The sequence below is a fragment of the Streptopelia decaocto genome (genome assembly GCF_964273445.1).
Source record: "Streptopelia decaocto genome assembly, chromosome: 2".
In the NCBI taxonomy this organism is placed as follows: Eukaryota; Metazoa; Chordata; class Aves; order Columbiformes; family Columbidae; genus Streptopelia; species Streptopelia decaocto.
The window spans coordinates 69,427,213-69,453,529 of NC_138655.1; the positions used below are offsets into that span (position 1 = coordinate 69,427,213).

Consider the following 26,317-nt stretch of genomic DNA (forward strand, 5'->3'; position numbering starts at 1 on the left):
TGTTACATTGTTTTTATTTAAAATCTGTGAGCTCTTAATTGCAGAATGCTTACTTCACAAATTTAATTCCTATTAATATTATTGCTCACGCTGACTAGTAGTCTCTGAAACCCTTTTATTAAAGGTGCTTTCTTTAAAGGATGTATTATTAATACTTTTTAGTGTATTATGTGAGCTAGATGTTTATAGTTTCTTTTGTTTCTAAACGCCACAGCTGTGTGGAGGAATTATAACTGTAGAGGTAACTTCTTCCCATTTGCTATGACAGCTGTTACTTAAAATAAAAAACTCCTAAAATGCTGGCCTGGGACCTTTTCCTGCTTTAACTTAACAAATACTGATCTTGGAAGCTTGACTGAAGTACATGTCCTGGTTTTTAGTTCAGGATTCAAAAACATTTGTTAGAAAACAAAGTGTTTTGCCAGTTTAATTTTATCGCCTTCATTGGTACTCACTCGGGAGAGAGGTCTTTGTAGACAAAGCTGCAAAATTGAAATAATATTTAACAGCATTTCAAGGCAGCTGTGTGGATTCTCTCCAATATTTAAGAAAGAACAGATCACAATAAGACTTAACAGAATAGCTGTCTTAAACTGAAGAAAACACTGCCGCTTCATTTTGTTGTTCTCTAGTTATCTTTCAGTTAGTAAAGAAAAGATTTCATGGGAATATTTCATTTATTTTCTTCCTTAGTTCACAACTTCACCCATGATGACAGATTGAAAACAGTATCTGAGAAGTTAGTATACTTAAAATCGGATAGTATTTGGATAGTAACTGCAGATGATTTCAATGTGCTCATTGCTCAGACACAAAATTTAGCTCTAGGTACCTAATGGCTTATACCGAGTTCATGACATGCTCTTGCTGTGATGGCTGATCCTGCCTTTTTGTCGGTCAGTGGGATCCTGCTGCTTGCTGGGGCACTGTGCAGTCAACTGGTTTAGCAGAACTAGTTGGGATATTGCTATGGTGGAATTACCTGAAAGATTAGATGCCATAAAGACTACTCTATTTCCTCCACTGCTGTTGTAGGTTGAACATGTTACTTAAAATTGTGATATAAAGCTTTCCCCACCAAAACACATCAGTCCTTCACTCTTATTTTCTTGGATTTGAACCATGAGCTTATATAGGAAAGATCTGTTTTAATAAATATATGGGTTCTTTCTGTAGATTCTTGCTAACTTTAGCCTTTAAAATGCAAACAGCAGAACTGGTAAATTAGAAATACTTAATCTTCTAAGAAATAAGGCAAAAAAATCACTGAAACACTTTGTTCTGTTAGCCATACTTTAAATACACCAGGGTGAGGGGAAATGCTTGCTTCCATTTCTATGCACAGAAAATGTCTTAAGTCCTGGTGTTCTTGTAACTGTATTAATTATTTCTTTTGAAGGCATCTAAAATTTCCATGCCTACCTGAAGAGTAGTTATTAATGCTGTTAAGCTCTGCGGGAGAGTGCTATAACTTGGCCTTGTTTGCACTGTACATTTCATAGGCCATTGTGTCTATTCAGAGGCTTGGTTTCTTATCTTTAAGAAAGTCTTTTGCAAAAACTCTTGCTATAAAAACTAGACATATTTTCTTAAAACACGAAAAGATAAATTAATGAAAATTGTTTTAATAATGTTTAGTGTGGGTTTGTTAACAGCTTATGACTGAAAGGACTTAAATTTAGGATATTCAGTAAATAGCCTGCACTAAATAAAGACTAATACAGTCCATTATTTGAGGCAATAAATAAATGGAAATGGTAGTCTTTGTGGAAATTTAGCTGACCCTTAAAGTACTTTTTAGGATAACTTAGGATAACTTGTGGAGACCATGTAGAAATAATAACACTGGTTCTTAATTTTTCCTTGTGTGGTTTTTTTTTTTGTTGTTTTTTTTCCTCTTTCCCTACTGCAACAGCTTAATGTGATAAGCAGAGAAAATCCAAACATGACTCTAGGATAAATCACTGCAGCTTTCTTAACTTTCATGATGTGCATTGTTACTGAATCCTATTTGATATTATGTCACTGTTAGATTTGCCTGCTATTCATGTTCCTTTCTTCAGAGCTAAGGAGAAACACTCTCCAAGAGAGAAGATGACGACCAGAAATGACCTTGATAGTTCTTGTTCTTGTGGGGTCTCAAGGCATACTTACATCTTTTGCTGTAGCTTGATTTTTATTTTTTTTTTCCCCAATAATTTGCTTTCCAAGGGTGGATTTAACAATTTATTTTTTCTTTAAGCTGAGATTTCAGCATGAACTCTTTCCTGTTCTCTTTTGGAAAGTCTTGCATTAGGAGTTTACAGTTTCCTGGGAAAACTCTCACTGTTCTCCAGTAAGGAGAAAGAGCTTTTGTATAGAGTTCATTTTGAATGTGAAGGCAAATAGCTTCTGAGATTTTGATCGTTCTAGCCTAGTTGCTCCACCTTTGACTGCTACCTGACGCAATATCCTATCCCCACCTCCGTTGGTTTTTAATGCAGTTTTGGAAAGGAATTTTTACATTTTGAATGGACTGAACCCTAAAGCTAGGTAGGCAGATTTCGAGCACATTTTATATGTTGCTGTGGTCCAGCCAGCAGTGTCAGTTGAAGAAGCTGACTCTCTTGAAAATGCCTGTATCAAAAATAGCGTGGTCAGCAGGACAAGGGCAGTGATCCTTCCCCTGTACTCTGCATTGGTGAGGCCACACCTGGAGTATTGTGTTCAGTTCTGGGCCCCTCAGTTCAGGAAAGACATTGAAGTGCTGGAGCGAGTCCAGAGAAGAGCAACAAGACTAGTGAAGGGACTTGAGCATAAGACCTATGGGGAGAGGCTGAGGGAGCTGGGGTTGTTTAGTCTAGAGAAGAGGAGGCTTAGAGGTGACCTCATCACTCTCTATAACTACCTGAAGGGAAGTTATAGCCAGGTGGGGATTGGTCTCTTCTCCCAGGCAGTTAGCAATAGGACAAGGGGGCATGGGCTTAAACTCTGCCAGGGGAAATTTAGGCTGGATATTAGAAAGAAATTCTTTACAGAGAGAGTGGTCAGGCATTGGAATGGCCTGCCCAGGGAGGTGGTGGACTCGCCGTCCCTGGAGGTTTTTAAACTGAGATTGGACATGGCACTTAGTGCCATGATCTAATAAACGGACTAGAGTTGGACCAAGGGTTGGACTCGATGATCTCTGAGGTCTTTTCCAACCCAGTCGATTCTGTGATTCTGTGATGTCTGTGTTTTGACAAAAGATATATTTAATGGGCTACTGGGGGAAGTTTTTTTCCTAAATGTGAAACAGAAGGTACTCTTTTAAATTGTGTCTAGGTAGAGCTGTGTTTAATAGAAAGCACTCTACTCTAGCCTTAACTGTAGTCTTATTTTTCCATTTTGCAGGATTCTTAGTAGCTACAGAAGAGCTTTTCTAGTTTGAAGTGGCATAAACTAATTTAAATTTTCTAACAAGATAATTCCTGATATGGTTAGCTTTTCAATCAATTACATTTCAGTTTAGTTTTAGTCATCTTGAATAAAAATTGAAATAGTGAATTATCCTTTAATTCAGTCTGTGCCCCCCTCAAATGAGAGAATTTAATATTTTGGGCTACCAAACAAATTCTACAGCAAAAAATAGTAATCCATCAATTGTTTAACAATGGAAAAATCTTATTATTTTGTCTTTGGTGGATTCTTCCTCATAGTCATCAGCAGGATCTTGAAGTGTTGCTTAGGAAACAACTGAAGTCATGTCTGAAATCTCAGGTGTCCTGTAAAAGAGGTCTGAAAATTTTCAGACTGCAGTTCATACAGGATAGGACATATCTTTGTGCTGCTGAATGTACTATTGAGGCTGTTCTACTTGCTTGAAGAGTCAGTAAATTATAGTAATTGATAGTAAATTATCCTGTTCTGTGACTACTGCTTCTCCTTGCATTTCTGTACCTATTAAGCTAAAGCAAATATGTTAATTTCCCAAAATACTGGTAATCTAACATGCAGTTGATTTTGTATGGTGCTGTGGTTACATACATCTTGTCTTAACAGGAAATGAGTTTCCTGGAAATAAGGAAAGTGAAAGAATTCTTTTTAAGCTTGCAGAGAAAGAAAAAAGATCTAAGGTTTACAGATGAAACAAATATAAACTGTGGTTTACCATTGGAGCATATAGAATGGATATTCCTTGTTTGAGGTGTTCTGTTTCAAGCTGGACACATTTCTGTGATGTATGCTTAGCCCAAGAAGTTTCTGAACCCACTAATGGGAAAATAAGGAAAACAAGGAAAAGATAGTAGACTGCAGTGTACAGGAAGCTAATACAATCTGATTGTACTTTTTTGGTCTTTAAACTGAAACACTGGAACTGTCATCACTTCTGCTGAGACTCATCTTCAAACTTGCAGTAGGAATATTTAAGTAAGGATTGCCAGCCTAATAAATATTATAAATTTTCTGTTAGTGAGTTTTTATTCTGGTCATATCTGGTATCCTGCTGCATAATTACTCTTGAGAAAAATCAGTTATTTGGCTTTATTTTTTTTTTAAATAGGTGTTACTATTCAGCAATTCCTTGATCTGCTAAACATGTTGGAAAAACCCAAAAAACAAACAAACAAAAAACAATTAGAATGTTGATCTAGGTAACCATTCTAGTTGTTTGATGTATTTGTGACTTTGGGAAGAGGTTAAACAGGGGAAAAGTTTTATAATGTTTTGCTATAACTGTGGGGTCCTTTGTGGAGCAGAGGAGAAAATTATTCTTCCATCTCTGCGTTTCTCTAAATCTGAGCTTGTGGAATAGTATTTTATTTTTTGCCTTTCCAATGAAGTTCAATATCTGAAGCATAGGTGCATGCTGTAGTTCTGGGAAGTATTTATTGCCTTTTACATTAAAACTCCAATTTGTTTTGCAGGTGATTTTTCTGACAACACTCTTCTACCTATTGAGTTCCAGTGATGAGTACTACAAGCCAGTAAAGTGGGTGATAAGCCTGACACCTTTGTCTCAGCCAGGTCCCTCCTCAAATATAGTTGGCCAATCTGTAGAGGAAGCAATAAGGTATGTTGTTGATTTCTTGCCCTTTCTGGAAAACTCTTTTTTTAAAATTTGATGTTCAACTACAAATACTTAGCAACTGCAACAGCTCATGTTTCAAAGATGAGGAGCAAATCTTGGAGATTTTTGAGAACCTAGCATTGATGATTGTTAAAAGAGCAATTTGACTGGACTTGCCTAAAAAAAATGTCAGAGTTCTGCGCTGTATCGAATACTGCTGTTTTATAAAACTGATACACCCTCCACATCCCCAACCCATCAGGAAGCGCGGTGCTTGCAGCTGTGTTGGCATTAACGGCTGCTGCAGCTCAGTAGGAGCAGATTTGTGTAGCAAAACAGTTGAAATGGAGGACCTGATATCTGTGCTGTACACATTTCAGAGTTATTTACTTTGAACTGGTTTTCATCTAATGGTGGGGACTAAGTACCCATTTGCAGCTGACATATATTCAATGTGCTTTAGAGTGCATTTTCCAGTTCAGTTTCATCTGAGAAAAATCTAGTTCTTGATCTCCATGAACGAAATTACACCAAAGGGAACAGGAGAGCGCTCTCCTTATCCCACTTAAAACACTACTGTACTGCACCTCCAGAGTGCATCCACACTGTTTCATGCTTAGTTACCATTCTTATGTTTCACCTCTAAACTACTATGGTAATTGAAGGAGGATTTTTTGTGGCTTTACATACAGTTCACTGAGATTTCGCAATAAAGCAATTCTTGAGGTGGTTCGGTAGTGTATTTCATTCATTGCAGATGAATGAAACTGTCAGCTTTTACTTGGAAGCAGCTTGAAATATATGTTGGTAACCTAATAAAAGGATTTAAAATATGGTATTTAAGTCATAGCTCACTTTTTTGAAAGAGTTGATGGGCTGGGCAAAGTCAACAGGCTCCATACTAAATTCTATACAGCCATTGTGTCTTACACCAGTGCTCTCTGTGTTGTCTTGTGTATACATACAAAATATCAGTAGACTTTAAACCGGCTGATATTAAAACTGGTTTCCAAACTCACTGCCAAATGTTTGCCATTGTTACTAGGTGTACTTTACAAGTGAGTGTTGGTACCTGTTACTGGAATTAAGTGGCTTCTGGGTTCATTTTAACAATGAGAAGGTTATATCATGCTGCACAAGATCTTGAACAACAATGTTAACTACTGTAGTTGTTTGATATGAAGAGACAATCCAGGTAGAAAGCAACAAATTTGGAATTCTGCCAAAAAGTTAATAGCCCTTCTCTAGAGTGATTGCTATTGAGTTTTCATTGATCACGTATTTACTGTCTTAGTTCTGTCTCTTCTGAAGAATAAAGTAGATTTAGAAACTGAAACTTGTCTAGTGAATTGCTCTGTTTAGCCCTTGATAGAGCACAACAGTGTCAAAAAATAGGATATGGCTTCTCTGGACATGGATACTCTGCAAAGAGAATTTGACTTTATAGGTCTGTGACACAGATGACCCAAGGTATTTGCCAGACTTTAGTGGTGGAAAGCAAATAATGTTAGAGAAGCCATAGGAAAACGGGTAGGAAAGAGCCAGTGTGCATCAGTAGCTGCAAGTATGATGAGAAAAGACGGTGTCTGAAGAATGCGGTATGTAAAGGCTGCATGTCATATCCAGGGCAACTCAATTTCTGTATTCACTGAGGTAGCTTGGATCAGTGATTCGTATTTGCTTGTTTGGAGTAGCCTTTACTAGGTGCCTTATTTGAATTTTTTGAACACTTCTGGGATTTTCTGGGTTCTTCTCTCTTGCTTAGTTGTACCTAAGAATTTATCATAATGCTTCTGGATTACCTTGCATTCCACTCAGTACTTACTGTGGTCTTCAGTATGTAAATATGAAAAATATAGTAACAAATTCCTGTTAGTTTATGCATGCCTGATGTGTTACCATATGAAAAACAGCTGCCACTACAAGCCATTTCTTTGTCACGAAGTAGCAGCTATCCTTCGTTTTTGAAGACAAGTTGTTGCTGGAGGGGTAGGAATCTAAAAACAGCTTGCTCCGCTTCGTCTATACAAGGCATGTAAAATGGATGTTAATGTTTGATCATAGCATGGAAGAGATTCCATTTGTGTTACGAATTATCAAATAATAAAACTTTTGTAGTCGCTTTCATCATTAGACTGACAGCATTACATAACATGAATTCAGCCTTAAAATATGCATTTAAGTTGAGGAAAGTAGAGAAAGATCAGGTTATAAATCTTGAAAGTCATCAGCTGTGTTCCAGCTCCCATCTCTCTTCAGCACGCCATAGCATGTTAACAAAGCTAAGAGTAAATCTAAATACTCCTGTCCAAAGGGCAAGGATCCTCCTGGAAAGCGATGCAGTTACATCTCTGTTGCTCATGGACCAAATGACATGAAAATACTTTCTCTGTGTTGTTAGTCACTTCTGTTGTTCTTTCACTTAAAATGTGTTTGTGAAAAGAAGTAGGGAACTCAGATATGGTCGAGAAAGTCTCTTACTTCATGGCCTTTGCCATTTATTTGTGAGTAGAAGAGCAAGGGGTGAATATGAGGAGGGCAATCAGCAAAAGGTTTCTGTAGCTCAAGAAATCCCTCAGGTTGAAGCTGTTATCCAGCAAGCACCTAATAAAACCAAGACCATTTCCTGTTGCAGTTTCTCTCGTTAAAACTGTGTTGTGATTTTTATTGTACTGGCTATAAGTAGCTATAGATTTTTCTGAATAATTTTCTAACTGCCCTGGTGATGAGTTTGCAAAGAAACTGACAGTTCACAGTTCACGTCTATTGATTTATGGGCTGTATTGAGGTAAGAATGATTTTCAGCCTATTTTCTGTCAAGTATTGAATCTGACTGTTTCTGTCACAATACCTCAGATACTAAATTTGACTTTCCTAGTCAAAGACAGAGATCAGGAGGTGTCACAGGAGTGAAGATGCAGTCACCAAAGTGCCAAATAAGAGAGGATGAAAGCATTTTTATTCTTTTGTTGTTGTTTATTGTCCAGCCATGAAGATGCGGCAGCTGGGCCGCAGGTAGGGAGCCAGCCCGGTGCTCTTGTGATGCTGTTTGGCACCATCTCTGAGGCCCTGCCGGCCTGCACAAGGTCTGCCAGCACTCCATAAAAGAATTGCTGATTGCCAAGTGTTGTGCGGACTCTTCTTCCCTGGGTGTCCCCTGGCCCAGCCCCTGGAGTGTGGAGAGGGGCCGTCTCTGGTGCACGGAGCCCTGGGACAGAGCGGAGCAGAGGGCCTGGTGTCCTTGGGCTGCTGCACCAGCTCCAGGCGAGGAGCCTGTGGGAGGCCACTGAGGGAGGTCCTTGGGGCCGGGAGGTGGGAGGGGGTTCAGTCAGAGGTGTACCCTTGCTCTGTTGGCTAGTGAGGAGCACAGAGCTGCTCACTGCTTTCAGTCTCTTGCTTCCCTGTTCTGAGCAATAGCTCTCCTTTTTTGCTGGAAGATTCAAAGGCAGGTCGTGAAATAGAGGCTTCCAGCAGGTTTTGTGGAAGAAGCTCTTGCCATTCTCAGCCATGTGCCAAGAGATGGCTCAGATGCACACAAGCAAAAAGGTGACATCAGGGAACAGGCAGCACAGCTTCACCAAGGACGTTGTGCTGGGGCCAACCCAAGCTTTGCTTTGAGGAGGAGACTGTCCAGTGGGACAAGGGGAGAGCAGTGACTGCCATTGACTCTGACTGGGGCAAGACACATGATGCAGCCTCCCACGGTGTCCAGCTGGGTGAGGTCAGGACAGGAGAAGGGGACCACATGATGTGAGGACCCTGCCTTGTGCTCAGCAGGACAAATGGCAGCCAGGGGCAGCTGGTAGTGCTGGTGTGCCCTGGGTCAGTGGTGGGGCTGATGCTGCTGATGTTCTGAAGGAAGGGCCTCAGTGGTGGTGGGACAGGCCACATTCAGCAAGGTTGTGGGTGTCTCTTCCCATCCAGGGAAGGCAGGACAGCTCATGCTGAAAGAACCTCAGAAGAACAGATTTTGAGAGAGGTGCTTAGAGGTTTCACCTCCAAGTTGCAACTCAGAACAGCTCCCGTTGGATCCTGCTGCTCAGGACTTTGTTTAATCATGTTTGAATGCCATCAAGGATGCCTACTCCACAGCCCCTTTCAGCACCTGTGTTGTTTCTGAGTAGCTTTGTTGTAACACTCTTTTCCTGTTACCTACTGCTGATTTTTCCTGGACCTACTGCCCTTCATTCAGGTTTAGTCAACCATGAGGTCCCCCTGAAGACTTTTCACTGTAGATCAGAGGTAGGTTCCTCCACCTGGCCTTGTGTTCCCCTCACCATCTCACAACCTTTTAGCTGCTTCCATAATGAATCTGTCCTGGAGTGTTGAGACCAGGAGTGGACAGAGGACTCGAGATGAATTTTCCAAAGTGCCAGTTAAGAGAAGAGGCTTATTTCCTGGTTGGTTGTTTGTTGTTGTTGTTGTTGTTGTTGTTTTCTTGTTTAGGGTTTTGTTAATGGAGGAGAATCACTTCCAAAGACGTGTGACCTCAGGGTTTTCTATCGGATGTATGAAGTACTGGTGCTACTTCCAGTAAAGCAACTCATTCAAAATTCAGAATGCCAAATTATATGCGGGAATTTTGTGTGCTATTACCTGCAAATAAGATGGGAAATAAAAATTTAGGAAAATGGTAATAATCCCAAATACTGCTAATGTCTCAGTAGCAAAATAGCTTTTGTTCTGTAATAGTTTTGTTCTTTCCTGCCCAGTTGGTTCAACTGTTTTTCCTTGGTTTGCAATCAATCTCAGATCTTTCTCACTCCAAGTTTAACTTTCTTGATGTGGCCACACTTCATTACTATTTCTTCTTCTTGGTAAACGCTCCATTTACCTTTCATCCCTCCTGCCATTCTGTCCTCTTCTCTTCTCTTCTCTTCTCTTCTCTTCTCTTCTCTTCTCTTCTCTTCTCTTCTCTTCTCTTCTCTTCTCTTCTCTTCTCTTCTCTTCTCTTCTCTTCTCTTCTCTTCTTTCTCTTCTCTTCTCTTCTCTTCTCTCTCTCTTCTCTCTCTCTTCTCTCTCTCTTCTCTTTTTTTCTTCTTTTCTTTTCTTTTCTTTTCTTTTCTTTTCTTTTCTTTTCTTTTCTTTTCTTTTCTTTTCTTTTCTTTTCTTTTCTTTTCTTTTCTTTTCTTTTCTTTTCTTTTCTTTTCTTTTCTTTTCTTTTCTTTTCTTTTCTTTTCTTTTCTCTTTTCTTTTCTTTTCTTTTCTCTTTTCTTTTCTTTTCTTTTCTTTTCTTTTCTTTTCTTTTCTTTTCTTTTCTTTTCTTTTCTTTTCTTTTCTTTTCTTTTCTTTTCTTTTCTTTTCTTTTCTTTTCTTTTCTTTTCTTTTCTTTTCTTTTCTTTTCTTTTCTTTTCTTTTCTTTTCTTTTCTTTTCTTTTCTTTTCTTTTCTTTTCTTTTCTTTTCTTTTCTTTTCTTTTCTTTTCTTTCTCTTTTCCTGTTTTCTATATTAAGTAAGTGGATGTCAGCACAGAAATGTGGTAAATTATGAAGGCAGTATTGCACCTTCATCGTGTGCAAGACTTTCCCTTGATTGGCAATAGTGTTTAGTAGCCTGTGAATATAGTGAATAACATGATTTTCTTTCACTGAAACTGCTAAAAGTCAGCTCCAGGAACTGGTGGAGAAACAACAGTGGGGAGGGCACTGGTTACTGTGGCAGAAGGGTTATGCCAGAGTAGATTGAGCTGCAGGAATTCTTTTGGAGGAACTCTTAGACAGGATTAGAGAGATTACTTGCTTTGGAAATGAGAACCACTTGGACCACTTTACTGAATTTAGATAATACTAGTGAGTGAATTGTTTTCATTGTAGTTATAGTTATGTTAATAATATAGTATTTTGAGGGTCAGTGGGAAGTTGTCTGCACGTATCAGCATGAGACTTGCTTTGTTTAGAAAGATTCTGTAAAATCTAATTCATGAGTCATATACCTCACTGCATAAGTAGGAAAATTATGTCCTGTAGCCCTGAAATAGGGACGTGGTGCTCGTCTGGATTTTTTTTTCTTTTTCTGAATGAATGAAGCAGTAATTCTCCAATTCACAGGTCTCCAAAGTAGTAGCATGCACACCTTTGCCTGAACCATTTTCCTTTCCCTGAGCAGCATGTCGTTCTCTTCCTGAATGCACCATACCCTTCTTCCCTGAAGCTCCCATTCTGCTTGCTCTGGTGGAGATATTGCACATTACTAAGTTGCATGTTGTCACGGCCTCAGTGCAATTTAGTGTGTGCGATACTTTCACATGAGTGCATGCACACGGGTATGGCTGTGGCTTAAAGTTACTGCAGCTTTCCGTTTTGGTGGGGCCTAATTAAGTTGTGAGAGATGGTCTTAAACCCAGATTGGTATTTTGATTGATGCTTTGAAACACGTGTTAGTGGAAGTTTGTTCTGTAATGCCAGGAAGATGAGTACTGTTTGTTTTCAATTTGAGAAGGGTTATCATTATTTGCTTCATTTTCTTCATTTGCCACACACACCTCAAATTTGATCAGATTTTTCATTGTTTATATAAAATTTATTTAAAATATTTGGAGTTTCTAAAGAGGAAACACTAATCATATCCTTAATTGAAATTTTCCAGAAATTCAAGGACATATTTGATATGAAGAAAACCTGTAGTGCCTTGATGGCTGAAATAGGTTCCTAATGTTTTTTCAACTTTTATTTATTAAGATTAAAGAGATCTGAAATGAGCTGCCCTGCAAACAAACAAATAAACTAAATCTCAGCTGTTTAAGCATCTAGCTGGTTTGCTGTGGCATCGTGGCAGCAATGATGGAGAAAATGAGATGGTGATACAATTCCCACAGAAAACAATAATCTTCCAGCATGTTAAGCTAATGCTTAGAAAAAGCAAAATGTGTGATCTTGTTGATTTTACTGCAACATTAATAATGTCTTTCAGATTAATTTTTCAAAGACAACTGTTAACTATGTTTTGACTGAATTTTTGCATGCAATTTATGCTCTTTACTAGCAGGAGTATCTCTTGCAGAAATCTCTTGACACAGGAATGCATTTAACAGGACCTTACAGAAATTTTATAAACTCTACTTATGGTGTATGTTATGAGATAGGAATAGAATTGGAAATGATTCTGTCTTAATGAAATAATTTCCTAGTCTAAAATTTGGAATAACAGGTACTTTTAAAAAAAAAATTACACAGAGGAAAGGAAAGCTTCAGTTGAGTTACTGAAAAAAAAGTAGAATGTAATCTATAAATATAGAAGAGATGCTGCAATGGTTCAGTACGTTTACAAAAGCAAACTGACAGTAACTGTAACCTGGTTATCCTGGTGGGATAGATAGTAGTATTTATTGGTTGAATGTTTTATTAGCAGTAACCATGACTTCTTCATACCACTATCTTAGTCTTAAATATTCTCCTATATGCAAAAGAAGAAAAAAGTCTTTACCTGTACTTCCTTTTTCTTTTATATCAAGAATACTTGTTCTTATTAAATACAGCTGTCTGTATATTGCTTTACATACGCATGACTTTAAGAACTTGTTCAAAGAATAATTCAAAGGAAAACATATTAAAATTTCAGAAAAAAAATTATTGGCTCATGCCTAATCTTTATTCTTTTTTCAAGTTTACCTGAAACAATGAAAAAACATTCGTTATTGCACATGCATAATTTGGGTCAAGCACGTCACAAAGTCTGTAGGAATTTTACAGTTTACTACCCCTAATTCATGAGTATGTAAGTGTGTAATCTGATTCTGACACAAACAGTTCTGTTCTCTGTGCCATGCAGACTGGCATAGTGTATTTTCAAACATATTGATGGGTTATTGAGGGCTTCCTTGTTTTATATCAAGCAGTGCCAACATTCTGCTATTTGCTTCGTTCATATTCCAGATGGCACATTCTGTATGTTCCAACAGCAGTTTCCTTTAGTGTGTTTTTTGTAGTTTGTAATTCTGTGACTGTCTAGTTTGTTTAAGACTGAAGGTATCTGTGAACACATAGAGGATGTGGGTTACTGTGTGTGTGTGTGTGTGCACGTTTAAACACATAGGCAGATTTGCACGCAATCTTTAGGAATAGTGTTGCATCTTTGATGCTAGTCCTTTAACTACATATTGCGTTTATGCATGTATATATGTTGTTTTTCTATGCCAGCTTTTTAAAACAGTTATTTTTATGTACAGTCTTTCTTTGAATGAAAGTTTAGTTGGTACGTGACAGAGACTGTATCAGTAAAAATAGTGACGCTTACTTGCACCTGGAATTCAGCTCAACCATAGTTTTTGTCTTTGCTTGTAAGGCAGGCCTAGTAGCTAACTGGGAGGGATGGAAAGACAAGGGTTGCTGAAAGAATTATTAAAAATATGGGGAAGAGGTCTTCTATCAGGCATTTCTAAGAATAAAGGGATACTAGGAGAATTATTTTTAGTATAACATCTTGCAGGATTCTGTGCTTGCGAATCTAATAATTCTTTATGTCTGTGTTAAAGGTTGCAGTATATATTATTATAACCTTGGTTAGATTTCTACTATTTAAAATACAGGTTCATTGTAATGTAAGAAGACAGCATGAAGGCTGATATAAAACTTCAGGATTTCCTGGCATTTCAAAGATTTAGCATCACAGCCTTAGCTTTTTGTGTTTCATTTTTTTTGGTCCTGTTAGGACAAATTATGAAGTCAAACCATTATTTATTCTCTCCAGCAGCATAAACAATCAAAATACTCCCTTCTCTAGACTTCTGATTCATAATTTTATAATATTAATAATCTGAATAGACTGTGAGGTTCTTAATATAAGATGGCAATGGATTTTAAGCTGTATTGAGTCCAGATAGCTGCTGTTCTCATTCATGAATTTTTCAAGGTAAAATGGGGATCTAAAAGAATTGCATCCTTACAAGTGGTGTGGAGAATAATAAATGATCAATATACAGTGCATGTAACAGCTAAGAAAGGCTTGAGTAAGGCTAAAGGGAGAGCTGACTGCACAGCTGGGGCACAGGAAATGAGAAACTATCCTTTGAAAAAGCTGTAGTTTTATCTAACTGAAGAAAACAGAAGGTTCATAAAGTTTAGCAGATAAAAACAGGCACAGAGGGGTGTGTGTTTGTGTAATTCATTTGCTCAAAGCTCCACAAAACGCTATTAAACCAAAATACCGGTTTTTATATGCAGCAGGAGCAAGAAGCTCTCAGGGGGCTGAGGGATGACAAGGAGCAACAAGGTTGCTGCAGGCTGTTGCTGGGGGGCAGGTGTAATAAACTGATGCTGTGTTATTTGTTGCTGTGAAGGTAAGTGGAGGGAGTCACATTGTGAAACCCTTCTTATAGGTGTGCTGCAGCAGAATCTCTCAGACATTACAGTGACTGTAGAAGTTATAGAAGAAACAGATGAAATAAGCAATAGCAAATTGCTGAGAGTGGATGATATTAACTCACCAAAGAAAACTCAAGGGCAAAATTAAAAAAAAAAAAAAAAGACGTTCCAGGGAACCCAGGAAGTACAGACATTTAAGTTGTACATCAGTACTGTGCAGCTTAGTAGGAACTACAGTTAGGGACATGCCAGCACCTGGTGAATATGATTTAGTTACAAAGCATCAGTGGAGTTTCCACAGAGAGAAGTTCTGCCTTGCTCTTCATGTGTTTTGAAGTGGTCAGCAAGCAAGGCCATTAATAAGTTGATCTGGCTGCTGTATTCTATGGAAGGTTTGTAAAGGCTTTTTACATCATCTCTTTGCAAAGACTTTCAAGGAAATTAAGTAGTGATGAGATAACAGAGAAGGTTTCTGCATGGATAAATAGTGAGTTAAAAAGATAAGGAACAGAGGGCAGCAGTAAATGGTGGTGTTGAGGTATGGACCTCTACTATCCCATCTCTTCGTAATTTCTTGGGAAAGGAGTAGAGATGGATGCCTTACTGATGCCGCAAAACAATTTGAGCTAGTAAGGATGAGGACTAATTATGGAATTATAGCACGATTGTAGACAAACTCAGAAGACATCAGTGTCTGGGGAATAAAATCACTGATGAAAGTGATACATGTGGGTGAAAACCAATCCTAACTTCACATATGAACTGATGCCCCCTGTGCTGTTTCCACTTGGGAGATGCGTTTTCAGGTAGGCCTGCTAGCTCAGTGATACAGACATCTGCCGTGCATATCAAACAGTAAGATTTGTTACAACAGACATGGACAAGAGAAACACAGAATATTACTTCCATATTATGAATCTGTGGTGTGCCTATACCCTGAATTACTGTGTGTCATTCTAGTTTCTGCATCTTGGAAAGCTAGGAGGGCAACAAGACTGATCAGAGAGATGAAAGTATGCATTTGTTTCTCTATGAGGAATGGCTGAGCTGGTTGAGACTCTTCAGCCTGGAAAAAGGATGTTGCACAACTGAGGTTTGCAAAACCAGTGTGGAAAGGATGACTGGGGTTGGACTGCTTGTGGTCTCTTCCAACATAAAATAATGGGGTCGTCAAAAAGCAAGCAGTCGGTTTCAAAACGTAAGAAGGATGTGTTGGTTCCTGCAACAGGCAGTAGGCATGGGGAAGGTCTTACCAAAGAATGTTGGACCTGCAGCAGTTTGAAGGTTTGGACAGGACTAAGAATACATATCAATTTAAGAGTGCTAAATAGCCTGTGTCTGCTTCATTATATCCCCTGAGGTGGAAATAGAGGCTGGAAAAATGTTCAGGGGGATTGTTAACTGTTTGTCCTATTTCTTTTGTTCCCTTAGCGTACACTTCTGGCCTCTCCTGGAAATGGGCTGCTGGCTAGACAGACCTTTGGTCTGAACTAGTATGGCTTTTTATACATTGTGTTCCAAGATCCATTTTAAGAATTGTTAGGTGTTGCCCTTTGCAAGCATTGTGGCCTGCTCATAACAGAAATTTGGAAATGTTAGAAATAGTTGATTCAGAAATAACTAATGATTTCAGATGTGCTTCTCAGAAGAATAATTGTAAGTTTATGTGGTATATGTGACTAAAACAGGCCAAAATAGTCATTAAAAATCATGGTGAATATTACGAATATGAAAGTATTGTGAAGAAATAATCAGAGGTAGAATTTCTTATAGTTTGGACTACATGTTATTTGTTCATTTTCAGAGAACGTAGACATGATAGAGAAGAAAGTCTGTTTGCTGCTATGTCCTTCGGACTGGTTGCCACTGTTTAAAAGTAAAGTTTTGATACAATCAGTGGAGCCCTGTCCTGAAGTGAGAGGTGTAATATTTGCATTAGTCACACCATCTCGATGACCTGCGCTTTGTTCAAGGCTGTATCACTTTATCTGATTAGTGTCATCACTAGGTTCCCTATGTTGGAGCTGTTACCTCTCATTGTACGGTGTGTCATTGCTAAGGAGAAATTCATTTCAACAGCAAAACTGTTGAAATCTTGTAATGGAGTCATCTCTGAAAATCACTTACATGTTTATATTGCTCCTGAAATGATCTTACTCTTTTCAGAAATACTGCAACTTCTGCTTTATTTATAGCTGGAATGTATCGTAGTGTTCTTTGCTTATTTTCATGTGCAATTTGAAACTGAAAAACAATGAGTTTCTTTTTATTTCCTAAAAGAACAGAACCCTTAAAGACAGTCGAAGAGCAGCTTAATAGTTCTATTTGCGAAAGGACTTGTCTGAGTCATTTAATTTTTAAGTGTTCTCCTAGTGATCACTTGAAATTTGGGGGATCATTGTAGAAGAAGAATTCTTCAGTCCTTTTTAAGATAATAGCTGTCATTTGGTTGTCACTGGTAACTTGTCTTTTGCAATGGATCTTGGTGGTGTCTGAAGGAAGAAAATTAGTTATTTGATTTTGAAATATGGTGACAGCAGCTGTTTGTTTCAGCCAGAATAAAACAGCAATGTTGTGCAAAGAAGAGCTCCTGCCCTCCAGCCACAACTGAGCTACTGCCTTCTCACCTGCTGGGAGCACAGCTGTTTGTGCCACTGCTCTATGAGTGGGACAGGGAGCAGAGAACTGAGCTACTTAGCTAAAACTAACACAGCAAAAAATAATTATGAGCCGAATTCATTGTAAAAACTGTCGTGGCACATAAAAGAGACTGTGCTGGCAGGCAGGCAGAGGAAGAGTGGTCTGGGGCAGGAGTGAGTGCTTGAGAACAGGGGAAGGGAGGGCTCTTTTCTTGTGGTAGCTCTGAGTTCACCTGTCCTGAAATAAACTGTGAAACTGTGCTGTGAAGTATGGAATGCATTATGCTTGCTTTTATATCTTAAACCCTCTATTTTAAAGATGTAAAAGTTGTCTTCTCAAAAGAAATGGAGTAGCTGGAGTTTCTTAAAGCATCATTTTGAATTAGTTGGCTCTGTATACAGGAAGATTTTGCAACAAAGATACAGTTGCAATCCTTGTGATGTCTGCTTAGAGTATATGGGAAAATACCAAACATCAGTGGTGTTAAGATGATGAAAGAGTAAAATTGTCTTTTTCCTAATAGTTTTTTGGCTTAAGATGGTCCTGTTATAAAACTTGCATTTTAATTGGATTGTAGACCACTGTATGGCTTGTAAAGTCTTTTTAAATGTATTTAGGGAAATGCTAATTCTTGCAAACATTTCCAAACACAAATGTCACTTTTGTCTAGTTTTTACTCTTATGGCTGTTCATCAGCCAGGGTCAGCATGCCTTCATTATAAATTTAATATAGTAACCAGTGAATCTCACTTCTGAACTTATATGGTTATTCCAATCTTTCTGGAAACTCAAATTCTCATCATTTCAGCACATATGTTCTTCTTTCCTCCAGTGCTCCAGGGAGATCTAGAAAATCAAATTAGTTTTGAGGTCAGAAAATGAATGCTCTGAGCTGAAGCTTTTTTTCTTTCAACTGGGGTTGTTGCAGCATTAGGTTGCAATTTTTGAAATTTTGCCAAGTCACTAATGGGGAACAGACCTTACCGGTGGGCTTTGTGAAGTGAACCTGAATTCAGGTGTAAACTTCAGTAAAATCAAAGCAGAAACCGTAGACTTTTTATGGCAAATCAGTAAAAGAGAAATCACTAAACCCCACAAAGTCCATGAAATGAAGAAGTGGCACTTTCCTGTGTGAAATCAGCAAGCAAATTCCCCAGCTTTGCGGTGAAGCAGAAAGAACTTAAAAAAATATGTTTAGGTCAGCTATGCCGAAACATTTGACAATTTGACAGTTTTAATCTGAATAATTTGAAGTATGATTTTTTTTTTTAAATTTTACATGCTTTTCAAAGCTCAGTAAAATGGAATATGTACGTCTTAGTATGTCTTCACGAAATTGCCATGAAGTGCTCATAAATTACACATTTGCAGATGATAGCTCTTGCGGGTGAAGTGGTTCATCCAGATACAGTGCCAAAGTGAGACATGAGCAGCAATTTGATTTCCTGATTTCTGAAACATACAATTACTCTTCTATATAAAAGGAAGCTGTATGTATGCCAGTAACGTATTAAGAGATGAAATTAATTTACTGTCAAAATTTTGCCAGTAAGGTCGGCATTTTACAGATGGTAATAAATTCTTTCAGCGTTTGTGCTAGCATACCACATCATCTTTAAGATTTGGTGTCACAGATGCAGAGTAGCTGAACCATATTGTGGATGAAGATTTTGGTTGAAGTTTTCAACATTATTTTTTTAGCTTCCTTAACCCTGAAGTCAAATAGATATGAATGTCTAGAGACTTTAAGGGATGATGCTTAGTTCTTCTGACAGAAGTAACAAACAGGAGTCTTCAGGGAGTTCTCCTGGCCCACACTCACCACAAAGTAGGAGCCCCTGTGCTTTTTCTCTGACTAGCTGAACCAGACACAAAGAAAGGTGAAGGAGAGAAGGAAAGTGAAATTAGGTATAGCCTCCTCTTGCTTCCTGCTCGATCACTGGCACCTCACAGCTTCTCAGCACTGTGTGGTGCCTTCTCCTTATAGCTAATTAGTTGTGTGTGCCAGATACAAGGAGCTAGTGATGTTGGACTGTTCTACAGTCTTTTAGAGGTATATACTATTTTGCTATTGAAATACCTTACATATTAACTTGCAGAATGACATCAGACCAGGCGATACCTGTTGGTCCGTGATTAACTTTACTGTTGCTCTACTACTGCATCTATAATGAGTAATGGACTTAGTCTAAAATTTTCTTATAAGCTGATGGCTACATCAGCAAAACACATGACAGAACTTGAACTTAAATTTGAATAAAATTAATCTGAGGATAAAAATTACGCTTATCTTAACTGAAATGTGAAAACTGTTGAAACTAGAATGGCAATTTTGGATGCTTTCTTATGAATGAGAAATGGATTTGCAGTTTCTCCCTAACACAGTTAAATTCACAGCAATTAATTCTGGCTGTTGGTTTGGGTTCTGGGTGGTTGTCTTGCTTTTGGTTACCATAATAAGACTGTCTTCCATTCTTTTGTAGTCTCGGTGGGAAAATCTAAAATGATTACTTATATAAAAAGTCTTTCCTGTAGTTGTAGATTAATATTCTAATTTCAAGTGAAGTTGATACTTCAGATACCTGCCTTAAGCCTGGGGCCTGCCTCCCCCTCTATATACTGAAATGTAGTTTTGGGCATACTTACAGAAGATTTTAAGGCCTTGTTCATTTTACTACGCTACAGAAAACAACTTTGTGGAAAATATAAGGAGATACTTCAAGGACCGTTTTAAAATATTTTTGACAGCTGAGATGTATTTGTGCCACAGTTCCTGTTTGATTGAAAATAAAAAGATTTACTTAAAGATTCAATTATAGCATGTTGAAATCTATGTTCTCATAGATGCTATTAAATATTTTGATTTAATGCCTCATTCTAACAAATTGTTCTGGATATGTTGAAGGTTTTTTCTTTTTGTTTTTGTTCTGGAAGGACCCAGAAGATTGCATTAAAAAAACTTGAAAACTTTGTGTCACCAATGAAGAGTTTCAGAAATTGTGAGATACCTCCTTTATAGTGCAAAGGGATTTCTATGGGACAGGTCTAAAATTCAAGAGACCATCAAGGCTGTGTAACCTCATCTAGGTGTTCCTGCTCCAGCAGGGGGATTAGACTGGATGATCTTTCAAGGTCCCTTCCAATCCCCAGCATTCTGTGATTCTGTGATGGACTCGGGTTTAGTGGGAACAAATGTCTCTTTAGTGCAACCAGGAGAAGTGAGGGTTTTTTTTGTTGCACCTTCACGATCATTGCAGTACAGACAACACTTCATCTCTCCAGCTGCCTGGAGGCTTCCATTGCCAAAGACCCTGCTGCACTTGTTTATGTTCTAAGTTCTTAGAATCCAACCACAGATAACTTGCCAGTATGGATTAAAGTGGTGTTTAGCCCTCTGTTTTTGTAAAGTATCCTTAAGTAAAATGTTGATAGATTGATTATTTTTCTCCCTTTTGTATATGATATTTATACTTGATGGCTGACAGAATCAGTTCCAGTTAATAAACAGGTTCTTGTTACAAAAATATTATGCTCATTAGATATCATCAGAGAGAGCGGACATGAATTAAATGCCACAGAAAATGCAGAAAATTGAGACTTTTGAGTAGCTGAAGTATGAAAAAGTCTTGAGTTTTTAGTACAAACTCACATTTAGCATTCTTGCTTTGGTTTTGGGGGTCTTTTCTCCTCCTTGCCAATTTTTTTACATTAGAAGCTTACTTTTCTTAGAAATAAAATACAGGTATTTCACTTTTCAAAATCTGTAGATCCGATATATTTCGGTTGGTGATTTCCCATTTTAATATAAGTTTAGATAAACTGTGAAGTATTCAGGTTTTTCCACTGAGGCCACCATATATTTGTAGCTATTCCTTCACTTTCTTCATGCATCACATAATATTTGCCTGTCAAATGTTGGATTTGTTGTTACAGGTTATTTTTTAAAGCTTGCTTTTTTCCATATTTTCCCTTTCCCTCTTTTTGGGGGGAGAAAGGCTGACAACAGCTGTTTCTAGTTAATCTGTTAAGAGAATCTCTCATTTTGAACAACACTGTTGATGTGTGAGGTTTATTCTGTACTCATAACTTCCAGTGGCTGAATTTCAAATAAGAGAATTTTGATTCAGCAGTCATTTGGGAATCTATGTGTGCCTTCAGGTTGGAAAGGAGGGCAAAAGTATGCAAACTGCCCATGGAAATAGTAGTGAGGATAGTGCTCAAAGATGGAAAAACTGGGAGTATGGGAATTCTTGCTAGTAGTTCAGTGAAGATTCTACCCAGAGAAGGTTTCTTTTCTAGAAGGCTTTATCAGCTCAACAGAGGACAGAAAGTGCTCTTAGAAGCTTTTGTTCCAAAAAGGGCTGATTTCTGTGCAGACTGTGTTCCTCTCAGAAGTGCAAAGAAAACCTTTCAGCTAATCATCTGGCTCCATGATTGGAGTCGTGTGTCTTCCTGTCCTCTCTGCCCTCCTACTGGAGTTCCCAAACCTTCAGAGACAAAAGCATTTCACTAAAAGCATGAAATGTAAAACTGGAAGTTAACATCAGCAAACTTTGCGTTTGTCTTTTCTAAGAAGGGGTGTGTGCCACCGTGTCTGCAATGATCTATCTGTTAGGACTGTTACCATGAGGGGAACTCAAGGATAGTTTGGTTACTTAGATCTAAGCTAAAATAGTGGTTTCAGGGAGCTTCATACCTTTCTCAGATAAGGGTGAAAAACTGGCATAATTCAATGGTGAGATCTACTAGTTTTAGAGTATATTTTTTGTGATTTATAGTGCTAAGGCACAGGCTTTCAGTTATAGGTTACTCCACATGTGTAAGTACTCTAGTGCTGTAGATGTGGCACAGCACTCCTCTGCCTGTTTGCTGTCTTGTGAGGCTGTGGTCACAGCAAAGAGAGGAGAACTTTGTTTTGTGGCCAGCATATTGGATGTAAATTCGGCAGAATCGAATTAGATGACCAGACTTTCTGTTTGGTCTTCAGTAATGTAACCTAGTAAGCAACCTAAAAGCTAGGAAGCTAAAGATAATTGAGGCTAAAATCTAGTAACAAATACGAGGTGTTCAAATAGTCTCATCTGGAAAGCCATGTAAGTATATAATAGAATCATAGAATCATTTTGGTTGGAGAAGACCTTTAAGATCGTAGAGTCCAACCATTAACCTAATGCTGCCGAGTTCACCTCTAAACCCTAAGAACCTAATTTAAGCAGCATATTTCACTTCACAGACGAGTGGTTTTAATCCAACAAGAACGAGCAGGTATATAAATGTAAGCAGGTAAAGAAGATGAATGAACAGTTAGAAGTGGACAAGTAGTTCATACATAGAATGGTACTCCTTCTCATAGATAAAAGATTATTTTTGATAGAGGATGTGGTCTGATGCTTGAGCAGTTTCTTTCAAGGAATTTATCCCTGGAACCCATTTTACAGTAGAGTCTGGGTCTAAATACCTTAAATAACAGGTGTGATGGGTGCTTATTCTTTTCATAGGGAATAACTGTATAAAGGGTTCAGTGTAATGTTTTGAGTTGTATAATTTGGGGCACTAAACGACTCTGCAGTTTTTCAAAGCAGCTTATGTATATCTTTGTAGATCCCAGAATCCTATTGCAAATAAAATTTAACAGTGTTTCTTTGATTGTTTTAGAGGTGTATTTGATGCTTCCCTCAAAATGGCCGGGTTCTATGGACTCTATACTTGGCTGACTCACACTATATTTGGAATTAACATAGTCTTCATACCATCCGGTAAGAATTCAAACAATTACAATCTCTTTATAATAATATTACATAATTATTTATTATGCAAGTTCAGTAGGACTAAATGTTGCTGATAAGATTACTCTTGAAGTTATTTTTAGAGAACATTAAATCAGAGGCTGGCAACTATCAGAATTTGAGTTGCATAGACAACCTTAATATGGTTGAGTTGTGCAAATGTCTTAAGACAGTTTCTAATTACAGGATTGGCTACTTTTTTATTATAGCACCCAGGTCTATTGATGAACTCAATGTATGGTGTGAACTTAATGAGGAGCTGTTCAGAATTTTCTTCTTTATTCCTTGTTCAGTATGTAACCTTATTTTTATTTCCTGTTTATTGTTCAAACCCCACTATGAAAATAAGATGACAAGTTTAATACTTTTGTGATATGCGTTGTGGTTCCATAAAACTTAGCATTGATTGATTCTTCCAAGTTTAAATTAAACTGCCATACATCTAATTATCCTATGCAGACTGTACAGCTTTTCATAGCTCTTATTTTCAAAATCTTTGGTTCCAACAGTGAATGTATGTAGCACTCCTGGACTTATTCCAGGGGTGTTTCAGGATGGCCATGGGTAGGATGGAGAGAAGTCTCTGAGTGGTATCTTACTTCTGAGATTTGCCTCTTTCTGTTTTCACAACAGATCCCTTGCTATCTATTTTACTTATCCATCTTTTGATGGATGTAATTCTTTCTCTCTTCTATCCAGCCTGAGCCTTAGCAGGTTTTAACTTTTCATTTTTCAAGATACCTAAATGCAGGAATGCGTGGTGTCATGAAAATGCACAATAAAGGCGTGCTTCTTATCTCAGTACTGTTGCCTGGCTGTTTTACCAGCCTCTGGTTTTGTGTTATTCTTTGATCTTAGCTTTGGAAGTGGCTAAATGGTTTTCACTGAAAAATCTTCTATTCCTCTTTTGCATCTCTTCCCCTGACCAAAAAAAAAGTAATTAAAAAAAATATTGTACCTTCATGTATGAGGGAACAAAGGGGAAGCTATAAACCAACAAAACCCAATATAATAGGAAATGTCTTTATTATGAAGTGCAGCTACATTAAAGGCATTGGTTGTCATTAGACCTACTTAGAAGACAATTATTCCTTTTCTTTCAGCTACGTGCAAAATATTAGAAGTTTGCTTTCTGGTTAATGAGACCATAAAAAGAGGAAAAAAAGAAAAAACTTTTTTTTTTTTTTTTGTATTGTGTTCATTCCTGTTGCATTAAATTAGAATGACAGCAATAATGCATCACTTTAGATTAAAACAGGTATTTGTATAATGAGAAGGGTGTACGCCTGTGTGCATGTACGTGCATACAGAAATACATATGTCATGGATTTTACATTTGCCTGGTTTCTCACAGTACTACCTACATTATTATGGTTGACTGCAGGAGATCTGCTAAGTTACAATGAGACAGAATTTTGGTTGTATATTTTCTTGCACAGATATGCTAATTTGTATTTATGTAACAGTTTGAAATGTGCATGATTGGTATAACTTAGATTTTTTGACTTGTGTCTCTTTAGGAAGTAACTCCTTATGACTGACAGTTGGTGAAGCTTTTCTGTATAGGGAATACTGTAATTTTGGGGTTTTTTTCCTAAACCACAGCTATAGAGCACCAAGAGCGCTTTATGTAGCATTTCTTTAATGTCTTATTTACAAGAATTCATAGAAGTGAGACTACCAGTGTGGCGAAAGTGTTAGAATTTAACTGTAAATATATTTATGGAATACGTTTCTCTGGTCTTTTTCTCACCCCTGGTTCTGTGTTTCCTAGCATTAGCAGCAATCCTTGGAGCAGTGCCGTTTCTGGGGACATACTGGGCAGCCATCCCTGCAGTCCTAGATCTGTGGCTTGTGCAAGGACAGGGATGCAAAGCCATTTTGCTCTTGGTTTTTCACCTCTTGCCAACCTATTTTGTAGATACAGCAATTTATTCAGATATATCAGGGTAAGTACAATGGAGACTTTTAAAAGTTAAATGTAAAAATGTGTAGTGATCATTGACACCTTTAATTAAACTTACTTTTCTGAAGCATCCAAACCAGGATCTTTGAGCATAGGAACAGATGTAAGATGTCTTACTGGCCTTAAGTGCCTTTACTTTCCCAGGCTTTTCTTGTGTGATCTTTGTCACTTCAGGGGTCTTGAACTCGTTCTCAAAGTCAGCAAAATCAACTGTTTCGGTTGGTAAAGTAATTCTGAGAATATCTTTGCTATTTATCTGTTCATTGACTAAAGAAGTATAGCATTTTCCTGTACATCACCTAATGCCAGATGATGCTGCAGAACAAACAAGAAATCCATGAGCTCGTTAGGGACCTGAAAAAAATACTTTAATTTTCCAAAATGGATTGGGAGAATTTTGAGAATTTTTATGAAGCCAGCCTTTGTGTTGTGTCACCACATCTGAATGTAAAAAGTTTTGATTATGGATTGATCTTTAAATGTGTTGGGAAAGGTGAAATTGTGAAACTGGAGACAGTAGCCAGTGCTGTTTTCCTGTTGTGGAAGGTAGGCACAGATTTATTGAAAAAAATTCCTAGGTATTTGGCTGCCTCTGTTGACTTGAAGTATCTCCTGGTTTCGGCTCTGAGTTCATACACAGAGGAATAAAGTCCAAGTTACGGAGTCAACGTCTGCAGTTGTATTCAGAGTGCAACTGTAATGTCCATTGACATTTTCTGCAGCTGAAGTATCTAGTGAATCCCTTTATGCAATTCAAATTAGAGGAGAAGGCAGCGCTGTTTAACAGAGCTGGTGAAGATATGAACTGTCAAGTTCATGTTCACAAACATGCACAAGGTAGACGTAAAGTTGTACTCCTCTAATCACTGCTTCAGTTTTGATCTTCAGAAACAATCCTAGGAAACTGTCTAAATCGAGAACTTCATGGTCCAAACTTAAGTTACATGCTGGTACTAGACCCTCATTTGTGCTGATTTTTATTACAGCAGAGTTAATGTAGAATAAGGACATTAAGTGTATCAGTTCTCTGTTAAGTTTGAAATTAGTATTTTTGTTTATAAAATATAATTATACTGAAAGAGAGAACCTAATGATAATATGCAGAATATTAATAATAATTTTCATAGACTGTGGCATTAGTTACTTTGCATGAATCAAAGCTATTGGGTGAAGTATAATTAAATTGTGGGTTTTTTTCCAACAATAGATTATGGATAAATTTAAGACCAGTAGATATTTAATCAGCCAATAATTCTTCTACTTATTAGAATACACTTTTTTGCTGTAGGGGATGCAGGCTCTGTTTCGTGTCCAGAAAATATATATGGCAGGAATAGATTTTCTGACAGTCAAGCCAAATTGTATTCTTCTCATTAGATAGAACAGTAAGCATCATGCTGTCTTGCAGATTAAATTAAATCTATTTGAAATAGCTATAATTAGGTTATGCAGGGTTTTTCAAGTGCATTAAATTTATACTGTAGTCCAGTTTCATCAGGTGATCTGTTGCTTAATTTAGCAAACTAGCCAGAAGAACAATTGCAGTGATGCAAATGCTGGAAAAAAAAAAATATTTGAAGTTATTAAAAGTTTAGAAA

General features: G+C 37.7%; 1 protein-coding gene across 4 annotated transcripts in view; it reads left to right on the forward strand.

Moving 5' to 3' along the window:
* The window catches only part of TMEM245 (transmembrane protein 245), an 87,178-nt gene that overhangs the window by 51,432 nt on the left and 9,429 nt on the right, over positions 1-26,317 (forward strand). For all 4 annotated transcript variants that reach the window (XM_082044428.1, XM_082044429.1, XM_082044430.1 and 1 more), the window contains 3 exons: positions 4,887-5,032; positions 22,623-22,723; positions 24,528-24,702. In XM_082044428.1, the coding sequence (XP_081900554.1) occupies positions 4,887-5,032; positions 22,623-22,723; positions 24,528-24,702 (422 nt within the window). The remainder of the gene's footprint in view (positions 1-4,886; positions 5,033-22,622; positions 22,724-24,527; positions 24,703-26,317) is intronic.